General features: G+C 46.2%; 1 protein-coding gene across 1 annotated transcript in view; it reads right to left on the reverse strand.

The window, feature by feature from the left end:
* GLRA1 (glycine receptor alpha 1) overlaps positions 1 to 16,532 on the reverse strand; it is a 35,495-nt gene that overhangs the window by 8,909 nt on the left and 10,054 nt on the right. Inside the window, exons 2-3 of the mRNA XM_041482041.1 lie at positions 11,429 to 11,559; positions 7,300 to 7,367 (exon numbers count right to left, since the gene is read on the reverse strand). Of these exons, the coding sequence (XP_041337975.1) occupies positions 7,300 to 7,367; positions 11,429 to 11,559 (199 nt within the window). The remainder of the gene's footprint in view (positions 1 to 7,299; positions 7,368 to 11,428; positions 11,560 to 16,532) is intronic.

The following is a 16,532-nucleotide window of genomic DNA, read 5'->3' on the forward strand; positions in this document are numbered from 1 at the left end:
AAACTGGTTTTACACCTTAGATAGAAACATGAAAACTGTTCCTTATGAACAACTTTCCCTGCACATACACACTGAGAGTTTGAGTGACCAATAAATAGAGTATAACAACTTGTTACTAACCAAAAAAAGTTGGCAAGAAAACTACTGACCAATTGGAGTCCCGCACAAGGTCTGTGAAATTGTATAAAAAGGAGTTATTTGAATAAAGGATGGATTTTTTCCACCATGAAGAAAACAGAGTCCCATGTGGTTTATTCCCACAAGAGGATTGTGTTGGGTGCTCTGTGTTTTGGACGAGGCACTTCTTAGCCAAGCACATGGTCTGGAATCTGTTTCAGGCCACTTGGTGCCATCTGCACCCTCAGAGCACAGGAGCTGCTAATGACATTAATGATTGTGACAACAGCAAATGAACCACGGACTTGATGCTAAAAGGAGCAGATCTCTGAGCACCAAAAAGAGTTGCAACTCTCTTTCTTTCTGCTGATATTCCAAGTGTCACCTTCACAAGTCCTAGTGCATCCCTCTGACTTAATTATTTGTCTCTGTCGACCCTGGATAATGTGTCTGGAGGAAATGTGAATAGCTGGGGACAGCTGGGGACCAGGGTCTCAGCACGGGGCCAGCCCATCATGCAAGCCTGGAAAAGGAAAGGAGCCATGAATTCCCACTTTCCACAGCAGGCAGCAGCTCCCAGAGCTACCTGTGTATTTTCAATTCTCTCTTTTCTGTGCATCAAGATCTGCAGCCATTGCAGTCAGGGGAAATCAATGTCACTGACCTAATAGGTAGAAAGCAAAAGGTTGTTTTGCTTATTCAGCTACAAAAAAGCTGGATGCTAGCAGGTCAGCTCCAGTTTGGGACTTCTGTCATGTACAACACAAATTAAACTCATGTTTGGAAGAAACTTCAGTGGTAGCTGCCCAGAAGTGTGCTCAGCCTGATGGAGTAGTAGAAGGGGGGAGGGAATGGAGCCAAATTCCCTCCAACAGCCTGAGTTACTGTGGGTAAGCTTTGTCAATGGAGTAAATTCACTGCTTCAGCTCCAAAACTTGCCAAAAGGACAGGGAAGGGTGGGACAGGAGGTGCTGAATGGTTTATGTTGCCACCACAGGAACAGACCACAGGCAGAATGATATCCATAATCTTTGTAACCATGAGGAAGCATCTCAATTAAACACAAATGAAAAGTAACCTCTTACAGTGAGAAGGGCCCCTCCTAACTCACCTCCAGAGTGACAGTGTCCTGTCCTGATGAACTGCTGGGAGCAGTCCAGGGGCACCTTGTGAATGGGTGGTGGGAGGAACTGCACCCCCTCCACCCCAGGGATGTGCAGCAGTGTGGGGAGTAACTCTGGCTTGTTTTACCCTGTGTTCCTCCTTTGGAGACAAGTGTTAGCTGCGGATGTTTTTTTTGTTTTGGAATACAGAAAACAAGGCATTTATGTTGTGATATAAAAAAGGCAAGGATGAAGAAATATGGTACATGCACTGAATGCAATTCTCTGGCTTTGCCATTTCAGGGCATTAATATTTTACCTCTGTGTGTGCATTTATGCAGATCTTCCTACTCAAGGAGTTTACTCCACAGTCCTGGCCTGCTCACTGAGAATGTGGTTTTCCCCCAAATGCCTTTGCCCTTATGTCATTGCACTGCAGTGTTGAAGGTTCTGAGCAGCCTTTTAGGTTTCTTGTGTCGAGCCTTATTTGAACACAAATGTAAAACCAAGCACTGTGACTGCAAACTGGACATGACACTGCCTGAGGAGCCAGCAGAAGGCATGGGGAGCAGTCAGGGTATGTCTGTGCTGTGACACAGGCTAAGAGAAGTGTTCTGTACCAGCTGAGCATCCTCTGTGCTGGAAGCTTTGTCCTCAGCATTGCAGTCAGGCTGAGAGGTGATGAGCCAAGTAACACTCATTCCTTGGCTACCTGGAGATATGCAGCATTTCTCCTGGATGCTGTATAGGAGATCTTAATTAGCATCCCCAAGAAGTTCACAGTTATTCCTAAATGATGGACAGCACTGGCCAATTTCTGATGTGAACTTTCAAGCAAAGAAAGAAGAGGTTTTACTGGTGCTGCAAACTTGGAAAAAAAAAAAATTCTCTTGCTCCATATCCTTCTTATCCCTCACATTCCTCATTTGTGTGCCCATCACATCCAGGCATTGATTATCTTGTGCAGCCTGCTCCTCTGGCTGGCTTGGGAGAGGGGAGCAGCAGCTCTGTGCAGTGAAGGCATTCAGGGGCTTTGCAATTTGGCACAAAGGCATTTTACTCCCAAGAGGGAAATGACACAAGGCAGGAAGAGAATAACTGGAGTGATCAAAGTAGTTCAATTTGATAATGCTGAAATGAAATTCTGCTTAGTGACCTCGCAAGGAGACAAGGAAACAGGAGATCATTTGAGACCTTCCCTTCCCAGGATCCCACAGCCTTGACATCTCCTGCTGAAAGCAGAGGAGGCTGGAGGCAGGGCTGAGCAGGGGGGATGGAGCCCCTCAGGACACTCCTGACTCAGGAGCCCTGTCAGAGCAGCCTCTGCACTGAACAGTTTTGGGGAGAGATTTCCCCTTTGATAAATTTACATTTTGCTGGTGGAAAAAACAGGGTAGAGCCTGATCTCCTTCAGAAGGGGATTCTGGGACCCCAGCAGAGCATGAGGGGCTTTGTTAGCATTGAGTTAATTCTTTAGAATAGGAATGAACAAACACTTTGAAGGCAACCTGCCTTGTCAGGGAGGTACAACAGACTGCAAAAACACCAAGCACACTAGGAGCAGCCCTAGGAAGGTTTAATAACCAAGCAGCCAATTTGAAGCCTGTGTGAAACCACACCTGGGCTAGGGGAGGAGGATTCTGTATCAGAGAAGGGCAAACACCTGGTGAGGGGTGGGAGCAGTACCCTGGTGCTTAATAAGTGTGGGGATTTTTATACTGGAACCCAAAGCAGAAAGTTTTTCTGTGTCTTCCTCCAAAAAGTGGGGAATATCTATCTTTCTGAGCCAGTAGAGCTGCTGGGTGTGTGCTGTAGCTAGCACCCAGAATTGCAAATGTAGGTATTTAGTAGTGGGATCTTGTTTTTCAGCTTGAGGGGGTTTTGTGTCCTTGTATTTGAGTTGCACAGTTGTGTTTCATAGCTTCTTTTTGCTGTTTTTTCTTTTCCTCCTCCCTTCTCCATTAGTGCACAAACTCCAATCACAGACAGCTGGAACACTGCAGGTCTAACACTGAGATAGCAGCAGACTGTGAGTAGCTGTGAAAACCTTTTCATTTTGTGTTGTGTGACTTGTTAGGTGCTTATCATCTCTGTGGGACTGATGGCTGGTTTTAAGAATGACTGACTGCAGGAAATTTTGCTCCAAACCAACTTCTTCTATGGGCTTTGTGCATTGAAACTCATATCTTTTGCTGATTTTGGAGTGAGTGGAACTGGTATTAAATGTGGGACCCAAGTTCTTCATCAGAATCTCTGCTGTACTGGGGTTTGTGAGCCTTGATTGAATTTCCTGGTCTGCTTTGCAGGATGCTTTGTTTTCTCATTGGAAATCTCATGTGCAGATGTCTCTGAACAAGCACTTAACATTTGGACAGTTGCAGCCTCCAGCTTCTCCTGTCCCCAGGAGATGCTGGGAGCTCAGTTGTGGCTGTGCTGCAGCTGGCTGGAAGGTCACATTTGCTTTGCTCTTTTCAGATGAGATAACTGTGGCATGAAAACAGCAAAAATGAATTTGCATATTTACACTGTGTCTAAGGGAGGCTATGCTGGCTGTTCTGAGATCTTTTCTTTCCTTTTCAGTCTCTTCTTTGCTGTGTGTGGGTCCTTTTTAAAAGAAGAGTCTAGAAAGGCTCATCCTGAGTCCAGCTGCTAGCATTGCTAGGTGATGATATAAAAATTTATTCCTTCTTCTCCCTCTGCCTCCACTGCGTACAAAATGCTCCCAGCTGCCTAAGCCAGTGGAAGGCCACACAAATGCAGCTTCCACTGGAAGAGTGAGCAAGGGCAGCACTTAATTTCAAGTTTGCTGTTATAGCAGGGAATTTGTTAATGAAATGCTCAGATCATCCTATCAGTTGCCTCATGCCCCAAAGAAAAGCCAAAGCTGGTGCAGTTTATTCACTTAAATCCCAAGACCTGTTCCCAAGGTTCTTCACTTCCATTTATTTGGAATGAGGAATTTGTACTTTTTCTATAGGTTTCATAGTCTGATATAGCTGGGGAGTTGTTTATGCTTTTGAACAGCAAAAAGGGATTTAAGAGTGGTGTTTGGGGGTTGTTTGGTGTTTGCCATTATAGTAATTGCAGAGTGGCTGCATCTTGCACTTGTCCTTGGGAACCCCTTGCTGTTGGATGCCCTGTTGCAGTGATGCTTTGGGACAGGAGGCTCTGGCTGTTGGGGCTGGTCCTGTCCTCCCTTTGGAGCACAACAAGGGATGTGTTCCCAGGCTCAGCCTCCCTTGTCCTTAGAGCTCCAGGCAAGTGGGGCTGGGTACAAGCTCTGAGCTGCAATCCAACATAAATGTCCCATCAATTATGTGCAGCACTAGAGGCTTTTATGTTGGAACTCCAGCTCTGCAGGATGCTTAAAGGAGTTGCTTCCCTTGCTCTAAATCAGCTCTGTGTAGGTCTCCAGCTCTGCAGGAGACCCAACATAAAGGAGTTGCTTCCCTTGCTCTAAATCAGCTCTGTGTTAGGAATTCAATTTGCTGGATGACTTTGCCTTTGTTAAATTACCCCAAAACCTTGCAGCAGTTTTCAGATCTCCATTTCTTGCCTTGTTAATTTTGAACCTTTGTGGGGCAGGTAGCAGCTTTCTGCAGTTTGTGCCTTCTCTTGGCTGCAGCTCATTTTCTTTCCTTCTGAGGTTTGTAGACCCAGCTGTCTACATCAAATGCCTGGGGTTTTTTTCTATTTTTCTGTATTTTCTCCTCTTCCTCTACCCTCCATGAGGCCTCAAGCCATAAGTGAGCACTCTCCCTCTAATTTCTCTAATCCTTTGCATGGTGAGCTCATGGTTTACACTGATTTGTGATATTCGGGCAGTGTCAACTTAGAAGGGAGCAGTGGTATTTTCTGCAGGAAGTATCAGCCCACTATGGAGATTTTTAAAGCCTTCTCTAACTGCTTGTAGGGTACCCACAATACCCTGTACCCATATTACCTGTCCTTGTGCAGGTAATAGTAATAAAATATAAGGTGATGTAGTACTCAGACCCGAACCTGACCAGGCTGAGAGTGCCTCATAATGGGGGTTAAAACCAAATTTTCTTTCTCTTTTGGACCAGTGAAGCAGCTAGGGGAATTTTGCCATCATCAGTCCCAGGGGTCATGATAGGCTATGGCTTTCTTTTTGGTAAAACACTGATTTGCCCCTCTCCATTTTCAAGCTGCCACCCCTTCCTCTGATGTTTGACCATTTGTTTGAATTCAAAATGGTCAGGCCTGTCTCAAAAACCCTTCAAGACAGGACAGTCTGTTCTTCCCAGAAACTGCTGGGGAGCTAACACTGCCTGTTTGTCCTGCTGCATCCTCAAACAGCAGGGAGGGACTGGCTGCTCTGCAGAGCAAATCCCAGGCTACAAATCCCCAGGACCTCTCCAGCTTGCTGAGATCTCCTTTTCAGCTGTTCCAGTACCTGTGTTTCTTGTGTTGCTGTTGGTGTTTACAAGCAGAGCTGCTGCTCCCACACAAGAGCATTAGCTCAGGCTGCGTGCTGCTGCATCAGCCTGACATCTGGGCTGGCTTGTCAGAGCTGCCTCGGATATTTCCAGACAGAGCAATGTGCCCACAGGGTGTTCCCGGGCTCCCATGGGGATTTTTTTTCCCATGGAAGATTGCCTATGAAATGAGTGGCATCTGGAGATGATAGCAAGTCCCTGCAGCGTGTCTTGGAGGTGAACTGCATCTCTCTTGTGCTAGTCTGTGCTAATTTTATGGAGCATCCTGCTTACAGGGATCATGTGGCATCTTTGGCTGCTCCAGTGCATCTCACAGTGTGGGACAGATGCACTGAGAAACTCTTCAGTGGGATGTGCTCTGTACATTGCACAGATCCTTTGAGGGCTTGTCCTGCTCCCTCGCACTCTGGGTTGGTGTGCAGCAACAGCATTTATTGCCTGTAAGGCCAGAGGAGGTAACCAATAAACAGTAAATTAGGAGCAGATGTGTATTTCAGCGGCAGTTCTTCCTCTTTTGCTTTATATACCAATGAATCCACACTACACTCCTTGCCTGTGAGCTCTGACAAATTCTGCAGGCCAGGTAGGAAATCTGTTTCCTTGTGCTTGGACAGAATAACAGCTTTTGTTTTCTCCTCCACTACCAGAACTGAACTGTCCCAAACCAAATATTTCCAGCAGAATGATGGAGTGTCAGAAGAGACTTACAACCTGAGCTGTATGGCTGTGCCTCTCCTCTGACAGTGGTGTGCATGCCAAGTAATTTGTTCAAGTCAAGGGCTGTGATCTCTATGCAAAGCCTAAAACTTCCTGCCTGAATGCACAGAATGCCTGAAGCTGGAGCCTGGCATTCTTCATTCAGCATTTTTCTAGAAAAAGAATTACCAGAGGGTAATTAAACACCGTATTTCTGGATTATCTTTAATTAGCACAGCAGTAAGGCACACTACCTCCAGAGTTTTCCTTTGCTGTTCACTGGTTATGTCACAACCAATCTTTAATAGTTTTCAGATGGAGCAATTATCTCCTGTTCTAGTGATCCTCTGCTCCTAGTGCCTTGCCAATTAGATGCAGCCTTTAGCCATGCTCACTAATTTTGTATGAAGTGAGCCTTAACTCAGAAATATTGGTTTTGATTTTCTACTAAAAATCATTGTCAACCAAAAATGTCTCCAAGAAAACAATCATTATGATCTTTAATAATTCTTTTACTCTTTGGGAATTTGAAATCCTGGTGCAAGCTGAATTTGAGTTCAACTGATTTCTCTTCTCTTGAATCCAGATTAATTTTGGATTTATGCCCACTTAAACACAAAGTATCTGTAACTGTTGCTAAGCTTGGAGCCTCAGGCAAATCTTCAGAAAAAGATTATTTGTTTTCTTTTCTGACCCTTGTCCTTTGCTCATGGGGTGCTTTTAAAAGATGCAGATGGAGACTCTGTGATCTTCAGCTACATGAAATGAGTCTTGTTGACCATTAATTCACTCAAACTTTGAGTAAGCTTGGGAGCACTGAGTGTTTTTCCCTGGTCACTGAGGAGGAGGGTGGTGCTGTGTTTTCTGGGAGTGCAGTGAGGCAGAGGCAGTAGCTGAGCAGCTGTGCTGTGATTTTTACTTACCATAGTTGTTTCTGCAATCGAGCCAAAGCTGTTGATGAAAATGTTGCAGCTGACGTTCACTGGTGGGCCTGCATGACAAAACAGATTGGAACAGCAGTTCAGTGTGTGCTCCTGGAACAAAGGGTTTCCACTCTGGAGTTAAAACCTGCTGTGGGAATGGGGTGAGCAGGGGAGGAAGGCCTGGGTGCCCTGCCAGGTCCAGTCTGGGCTCTGATGCCGGTTTGACACCAGAGAGGGCTCGTGCTCTGCCTCTGTTCCCCTCTTTGACAGTGTTTACAGATCTCTACTGGGAACTGCTCAGATGAACAGGAATAGATCAGAGACAGCCAGGACAGTTTCTAATTATCTTGACCTGGCTATATGGGTGATAACTTCACACTGAATGTGAGAGCCAAGTATCCCAGAAAGGAGCTGAGAGATAACTTTTATTTAGAGCTGTACTTATGAAATACTCACTGTTCCTGAACGAGGATGATGTGCTCCCTTCAAAGCCAGTGCAGCAGGGTGAGCTGTAGGGATCAGGCTGCTAAGGCAGCAAATACCCCACATGGTGATGGTGGTGTTGGGTTGGCACTGCCTGCCTGACCCTCTGCATCCTCAAACGGCAGGGAGGGACTGGCTGCTCAGCAGAGTAAATCCCAGGTTACAAATCCCAAAGACCTTTCCAGTGTCCTGAGACCTCCTTTTTTTTTTCAGTACCTGTGTTTCTTGTGTTGCTGTGGGTGTTTCCAAGCAGAACTGCCTGTAAATCCCAAACCCCAGGTGAGGATCCTGATCCAGGCTCTCAGGGCTCACAGCTGGGTAGGAGAATTCAGGGCTCTGCCAGCAGGAATTCTCTGCCTGTCCTCTTTGGGCAGAAGGTAATCCTGGTCTCTGGGTCATGCCTCTCCTGGGCTTGATTTGCTTTCAGACCAAAGCTTTGCTTACCCTGCTCATACTGGAGAAGTTTAAGGGGTCACCAAAGGAAAGGAGTGAGGGTTAAGGGATGACAGATTGTGGTTTGAGGGCAGGGGGGTCAGTCTGTTTGTGTGATACTGGTGCCCAAAGGTGTGACTGGAAGTGTTTCATAACATTGCCTGGGAAATCTGAAGTGGAAATGCTGCACTTACACAGAGGGAGATGCCAAGAGCTGCAGTTCAGCACAAAGAAAATGCTGGGGAATATTTTGCAGCCAGGGTGTACCGGGTGCCTGGCAAACCTGTGGCTTGCCCACACATAATGAGATTATTTTTTTGTAGAGGGTTGAAGCAAAAGGGGCCTCTGGGGGCTGCCAAAGGCTGCTGTGGGCAGTGCCCAGGGTGTGGTGGGGAAAGGCAGCCCAGGCAGAGAGCAGAGACACTGCCCCAGGGACCAAGGTCCCCTTTTACACATGAGTTAATCCCATATCATCATGAGCTTCTGTGAAGATAAGATCTGCGACAGTAGATAGTGTGGATTTTCAGATTATTCCCCCATTTTTTATGGAATCAGGGATGGTGTCTGCATTTCAAGCACTGCCTGGTGGCTCAGCCTGCTGGGGGAGTGATGTTCCTGTTAAGGTCACATCTGCAGTCTGGCAGTTGCTGCAGCATGAAATACTGGGGGGAGGAATGGCTTTAACGAGAGCTTTGTGCCTCTAATCAGTGCAAACTTCCTCCTGTGTGGAAATTAATGGATTTTCCTGATTACTGAGGAACATTTGGAGCTTGGTTTTCTTCTCTTAATTTCTTTCCTCCTCTTCTACTTTGGCCTCCTCTGAAAGTTTGTGCCTGTCCCCTGCAGTGATGCTCTCTGCTGGGGTTTTTTTGGTGTGAGTCCCAGGCAATCTGAGCAGGCTGTGTTTAACCAGCACTGCCAACTCAGCAGCATCTCACACTGCTCAGTCTGTGCAGCTTTCTCCAAACTCTGAAACACTGGCATGGCTTGAGCAATCAGACACAAAAATTTATCTTTTTCCCCCCTTGCCTTCACCATCCTCTCTTATCCAGAAGTTTATCCATAAGCTGAAAGCACACAATTATCAGGCTTTAGTACTTCTTTCATCCCTTCTGTTGAGCTCAGGGGCATTGTTTTTCTCTTCTGGATCCATTCATGCACCACATAAAAGGTCCTTGAACAGGTGATTTCCTTCCCAAAGGGCACAGTAGAGGGAAAGCACTGAGCTGATCTCCTGGATCATGCTCATGACTCTGACAGGTGTGGAATATTTTGGTCCCCCTGCTCCTGATGCAGAGCTGACATGAGGCTGAGTGTGGGTTTGGCCCCCTGCATGTGAAGGCTCCTTGGGGCAGCCCAGCTCTTGTTGAGGCACTGAGCTCTTCTCAGGGTGTCCGAGGTGAGCCATGAGCTCCCTGCAGGATTTGGTGATTTTTGGTATTTTTTTAGCTTGTGAGAGGCTCTAGAAAATTCCCTGTCTGCCACTGAAATATTCCTCCTCTCTGCAGGGATGCAGCTGTGGAGGAATGGAGTTTTCCAGCAGCAGGGAGGAGGGCACAGCCTGGGTGAGAGATCCCCTGCCAGGCTTCTCTCTGTCCCTGCTCGAGCTCCTGACTTCATCCTCCAACTGAAAACCCAAATGCTACTTTGTTCTCAGAATGTGAATCTGCAGCTTTTCTGTAAATGCTGTAAAGTCTGGACTTAGCTGTGATCTTCTTTTTGTTAGTCTTCCCCTCCTCAAAAATCAATCTGATATGGATCTTCAGTATTATTTTCATTTAGATCTAAGCAATTAAAATGTCCTTATGAGTTACTGCAGTTAATTTAAATGATGTGCTTTGAGAGCTACAACCCCAAGCTCTGTAAAACACCTCCTATGCCTCCCATATAAATTGGAGTCTGATTTATGTGTGGGAGGCTAAGCCAGCAAAACTGCCCTGAGGGGAAGGTGTAGTTCATTGAAATAAAACTGAAATTAAATTATCTCAAATAAAAATGCAATACAGCTGCCTTCAGCAGGAAGTGAATGTATACATTTCATTAAATATTAAAGTTTAATTTGTGTGTGTGCATAATTTAGAAGTAGGCAGGTTTACAGGGTGGTATTTTAACTCCTTTTGATTTGGATAAGAACAGCAGTGTCCTCTCTTGCCTGGCTTCCCACATTTCTTTGGGTTTAAAAGCCCAGCACAGAGCTTACTGTTCAAAGCTGGGTGCCAGGTGCTGTCACCAGTGATTAATGGGTCCTGGGAATCCTGTCAGCACTGCCAGTGGCTCCAGGGGAGGGGGAACTGGTTGCAGGAAACAAAAGAAGTCAACAAAATGAGCTTTGGAGATTGCTGGGCAGTGGCTGAGAGAAGCAGGTCCTGTTTTATCTCTGGGTGTGGTGTGGGGCCAAAGAGCCCCTGGGAAAGTGAGCTCAGTTAAAAAGAAAGGAAAACAAAAAAAATCACAGAATGGTTTGAATTGGAAGAGTCCTTAAAGACCCTCCAGTTCCATCCTCTCTGCCATGTGCAGGGACACCTTCCATTAGACCAGGCTGAAAAAACCCCACACTTGCCAGAAGAGGTGTTTTGAGGAGAAAAGAGGTTTTGTTGCCTCTGCCAGGGTTTGTTTCAGTGCTGCTTGGCTGCCATGGAATATGGGATAGACAGAAAATCTGGGTGGGAAGCACAGAGCAGTGTTGGGCTGGAGAGCCCCTTTGCTGTGGGGGACAGGGATGGGTTTGGGCTGCCCCTGGCATCTTGTGGGGTTTCTTTGCAGCTGATGGGAGAGGCTGCTCTCGGCTGTAAGGGGGGAGCATTTCCTGCCATTAGCAGGTGCTGTGGGCAGTGACTCCAGGGGAAAGGCAAGTCGGGGATTTTATCTTTACCTCTAAAGAAGTTCAGCTCCCTGCCAGTCACCGTTTGGTTGGACAGGATCCTTGATGTTTATAATGGAATTGATACATTGGGATGCCCTGATCCAAGCAGGGACTGGGGGCCCCTATGTTTACAGTATGTGAAGTTCTTACAAGGTTGTTTCCACTCTGAGCAGACATTTGCTGATGTCTTTCCAGAAATCTACAGGGATCCATGTGCCAAATATCCTTATAATACATACTTGGTAAGAACATAAATATTCATATTTCATACAACATTAGGAAGATATTAATGAGGATTGGATGCAGTTTTCAGTCCCAAAATGAGAAAAAGCTGTTTTTTTTTTTGCATACCTTTAAAATTTGGTCTGATCCTGGCATCGTATCCTGAAGTTCTCCCCATCAGCTTATCCAAGAAGTCGGAAGGAGACATGGGTTTGGGGGCAGATCGAGCTGCTGCTTCAGCTTCCTTGGAGGCTGCCAGGCTGTGCAAGTAGAAATAAAGAGGAGGTTTCAGTGTGTATCCCATGCTGGGGAGGGCTTGGGGTCCAGAAACAGAGCAGTCAGCATCTTATTCCTGCTGAGGCAGGATGGGTACCCATGTGAATTCCTAATGAGGCTGGTCTCAGCTAATTTGTTTGCCCAGCCCAAACATCTCCAAATACAGAATCCCAGCTGCCACCAAAGCAGAAGAGAGATGATGAGCAGTGAAAATCCTTTTGTGAGTTTAGGTATAGCTCCTTGGTGTGCCACTAAATTACAAATGTGAACTCTGGCGCTGAGCTCCACAGGTAAAATACACTCTGAGATTAGCCTTGGGCAGCAATTACTGCTTAATTACAGGGCAAATAGCAAGGAGCATATTCAGTACTCTGACAGTATGATTTTCCAAAAGGCAAGTAGGATCAGAGAAATCTGGAGTTTGAGGTTTAAATGAGCATCTCGTGCTGGCACAGCTCATGCAGAACCTGTGGGACAGGAGGGGAGAGAAGTGGTTCTCCTGATCAGTCCAGCCTTTGCTACTGGTACCTGCAATGCAGGGTCTGAGTTCAACACAGAACTGGAGTGGCTGGAGTGTGATCCTGAAATTTTACTCGTGTTGAAGATGAAAGGAACTAAAATCTTTCTGGGACCTGTGTGGACTCTGGGGCAGAAAGAGTGAAATCACAAATTCATCTGTAGAAGACAAAAACATATGGCTGGCAAGGTGCCTTCTGACTCGAGGGGAGTCTGCAAGATCTGCAGAGTGATGATCTGGGCTTAGGAAATCTGTTGTTGCCATCTACAGAGGAACAAGTAACCCTTGGTATTAGGTGCTCATTCTCAGCTTTGCAGGAATGTTTGACTTCCTAGACAGGAATAGACACCATTCAGTATCCTCCCTCTGGTTTTATGGTTTCTATTTCTACACCAGTCTCTTCTCAGGCTGCAAGTGTTGAGTAAAACTGCCTAGATGATCCAAAAAAATCCCACAAATAACCACATTGCATAGGTGATGGTGAGCCTGTGGGTTCAGGTGCCTGGTGCTGAGTAAAGCCTGCAGGCAGCATTGCAATGCAAATGTACAGGGAGCCGAAGGAAGATGCTCAGGAGGAAGTGAGTGCTTCACACTCTGCAAAACTCCTGAATTATTTAAGTACAAAGGCTGTGGGAACGGTGAGGAGCCCCTGACAGAGCAGCTGGGAGGTCCAAGGGAGTTTACAACAGGCACAAACTATTTGGTCACACATGTCCCCACAAGTGACACCAGGGTCCTCTGACAGCATGGGGACCTCACCCTGGGAAGTTGTGCAGCAGTCAGACCTGCAGGAGCAGTGCTAAGTACGGACACAAGAATTTCTGGGAAGAATCTGGGACTGTAACTCTGCATGGTATTAATGTGATCTTGCCCCCAAAGATGAGCTCTTCCAATGCAAGTTTGAGCTGAAACCCCAAAGAGACATGTTCTCTTGACAAAGCCTTGATAAGAGCATTTTGAGCCATTTGAGTCCTCAGAACTTTAAAAAATCAGACGGGATTCAACAGTGCTTAGGTGCCTAATTTCAAAATCAGGAATCTGGTGGCCTGCATTGCATTGACTTTCTTTTCTGGTGTCAGCAGTGATGGTTTGCCAAGCCTTGGTTTTTAGTCCTGCAAACTCACAACTGCAGTCTGGCTCCTTTTGCAATTTGCAACAGAGTTCTGTGACTGCTGGATTTTTAACTTAAAAATAGTGTATTTTGCAGTGAAGAGGGGAGATTAATTCCAGATCAACTTTGAGTGAGAGCCTAAAACTGGGATTTTATTCACTCCTTTGTGTATTCCCAATCCACTCCCTCACTGGACCATTTCTGAACAGGCTGCTGCACTTTCTCTCTGACAAGGTGTGGATCTTGCTCCTGCTACAACCATGTCCCCTTTCTTGTCTTGTCCCCATCTCTGCCCCAAAAAAATACTGCAAAGCAGAGCCAGTGTGTTTCAGGGGTAAATGGGGGTGTGGAATGGATGATGTTTTTTAATTCAATTTGTTTTTAGAAGGAAAGCAACAGGGTGCAATTGATTTGCAAACACAGAAGAAAGCTGGGAGTGGGAGGACAATCAATACTGGGCTTGACTATTGCATTCCAATGGAGTGTCTGCATGGCAATGAGTCCAGAGAAAAGATTTCAATTAGGCAGCAAATGACTTGGTAACCAATGACTTCTGCCACTTCAGCAAGATGCCAGACAGTGCAATACACTGATTTCTTCTCATTAACTGTAGACTGGATGAAGTATATGGAAATGGAAAATGTGTGTGGGAGGGGAAAGGCAATACAAACCTAATAAGCATCTAATAATCTTTAAGTGGAAAAAGATAATTAGAAACTGCAATTCCCCTGGCATTTGTTTTAAAAAATGAGGTGGAAAAGCACAGAAGTTGGTGCTCATCCTTCCCCTAAATTCAGTGTGAAAGCCTCTACTCAATATATTCACCCCACTTCTAATGAGTGAATCTGTATTCCTTGGGTGCCATTTTCTGATCCTTTCTGCATCAAAGCTGCAAATAAATTAATTTCATGGGCTCACTTCCGGCATGGAAATAAATATTTGGATAACTGAAGCTCAGAAAGCTCTGGCAGAGGACCACCCTCTCACAGCCCCACTGCTTCCTGCAGCTTTGTGCCCATGCCTACGACCCGTCCCTGGGAGCACCTCTGGGGATGTGATGGAACTGTCACACCAGGCTTCAGTGGCTTGATGAACGTTTTAAAATCTGTCTAGCTGCTGTGTGGCTTTACCTGGGAATGGTGAGTTCTGAGTTCTGTCCAGTTTCTGTTTGGTTTCTAGATGCTTTCCTAAAACTAGACTCCCCCTGGATTTAACAAGAAAAGGCAAGAAAAGAGTGCATAGGGAGCAGCCTTTCTAGAAGCAGGCAGCTGAGTCTACTCTCTTAGACATAATGGCAGAAAACACCACTGGGAGCTGCAGAGAGGCTGATCCACCCCACTGCTTTAGGTGGATGGATTTTATCTAGCAGAGCCCCAAAACCTTCACTCTGGTTGTGATACCTGAGCTTTGCAACGGCAGCTTAGCTCAGGCAGCACCCGAAAAATCTGCCAGCTTCCTCTGTCTTCCAGGTCTGTCTGGACTTTATGTGCTGTCTTGGGAGCTTTCTGGGATTTTCTCCATCCCTCAGTCCTTCCAGAACGCCCTCAGAAGTCCCACAGGACTGTTTGTCTCCTGGCTCACAGAGATGAGGAGAGGGGAATTGCCAAGTGATTCCAAAATTATTGGCAGTGGAAGAGAATTGGAAATTTGGAAACATTGGGTTGTTGTGCTGCTCAGAGAGAAGATTTATTCTGTGAATAAACAAAGGGAGGCAAGGCTGTAACAAACCCACCGAGGATGGAGTTTGCAGTGGTGTAAGGGTTGTCTGAGCCGAGCATCTCGGCGCATTTTAATAGCAGTCAGACAGAGGCTTATCTTATTTATGCTGCTGTAATCCCTAGTGGATCTGGCTGAGAAAGTGCCATCAGGCAATCATCACAGCAGCTACAATGGGAAGGATCTCTTCAAAGGGTCGATGAACTAGCATAATCTTTTGTGATATTAATGCTGGCGTGTAAGCAGACACCAGCAAGCCCCCGGGAGGTCCAGCCACGAGCAGGATGAGAGAGTGGTGGAGATGAGCAGCCCAGCAGCTCAGGATTGCATCCCTTAGAGCAGTCAAGTTTTACAGGACACCTATTGCTGGTTTTTCCCAGCCTATACAGGCACTCTTTGCTCTGTCTGCATCACTTTGTTTCAGCTAAACAGATGATATATTCTTATAAATAATTATTTGGTTTAGAAAGTGGTTCTTCTGCAGTCTGGATGTGTCTGTTCACTTGATTCCTGGCTCCCCAGTTGGCTGTTTCCTTCTCTTCCTCCTCCCATTTGCGTGATCCTTGAGCAATGTTTTTGTGGGTTTTTTTTTTTTTTTTTTTGGCTGTGGCTATGGTTGTCCATCTAATTAACTCCAACATCACAAAATGCCCTGTTCTGGCTGAATGCTGATACTGAGAAATACATTTTTCTTTTTTTTTTTTTCTTTTCAAAGAGGAGTGATGAAGGAATTTAATTATCACAGGGCCTCTATTCCCTTGTCAAATAATTTAATTGTTAATCATTAATTCTGAGTGTAAAAAAAATAATGTCTGGCAGCAGAAACAAACTGTTACCAAACAAGTGTTTGCAAAGGAAATATTTCTCTACAAAGTGTGGAAGGCTCAAGTCCCTGTGAAGGTAAAGATCCCAGAGAAGTGGGATCTCTGCAGGCTGGGGAGACAGAAGATACCTCACCCCTACTCTGGTTCTGTGCTGCTCAGCAAAGGTTTCTGAAGTGGTTTGTTTGGGGTTTTTATTATTTTTAAACACAGCAAGCCAGAAACCTTGGCAGGGATGTGCTGGGAACAGCGTTCAGGTGAGCTGCCTCACACATTTGTCCTTCAAATGTGACGTGTTCTTTAAGAAGATCCCGGGGAGGGAAATATCCATCAGGTCTGAGGCAGGCTGAGGTGTGCAGAATAACTGCTTCCCCCATCACCTTCGAAGCCAGGCTGGGGCAGCGCTGGGGCTGGGGGATGTGGGAGAATTCACTTTTGTTTTGTTGACTCCGGTGAGCTCTGAGAGGGGCAGCTGCACAGAGAACATCAGAGAGCTGGGCACAGGAAGGCATCATGCTGTGTGTGATTAACAGTGCAGCCCGGGGTAACCCTCTTCTTCCTCCTCCTGAACCCTCTCCCCAGGCACAGAGCAGATCCTGGAGCTCAGCAGAGCCCAGCCTGGATTCAGATGATGCTGGGGCTGCCTGTCTCTCTCTTCTCCTCTGCAGCAGGAAGGACAGATAGTCCTGAAAAGAAAGAGGGGCAGGCCTAAACTCTGCACCCAGACATTTATTTCTGACTGCACACCAGCATGTTATCTGGAGGGGGAATGCTGCCAGACCCTTGCTGGGA

Source organism: Pyrgilauda ruficollis, unplaced genomic scaffold, assembly GCF_017590135.1.
Source record: "Pyrgilauda ruficollis isolate IOZ18807 unplaced genomic scaffold, ASM1759013v1 scaffold57, whole genome shotgun sequence".
NCBI lineage: Eukaryota > Metazoa > Chordata > Aves > Passeriformes > Passeridae > Pyrgilauda > Pyrgilauda ruficollis.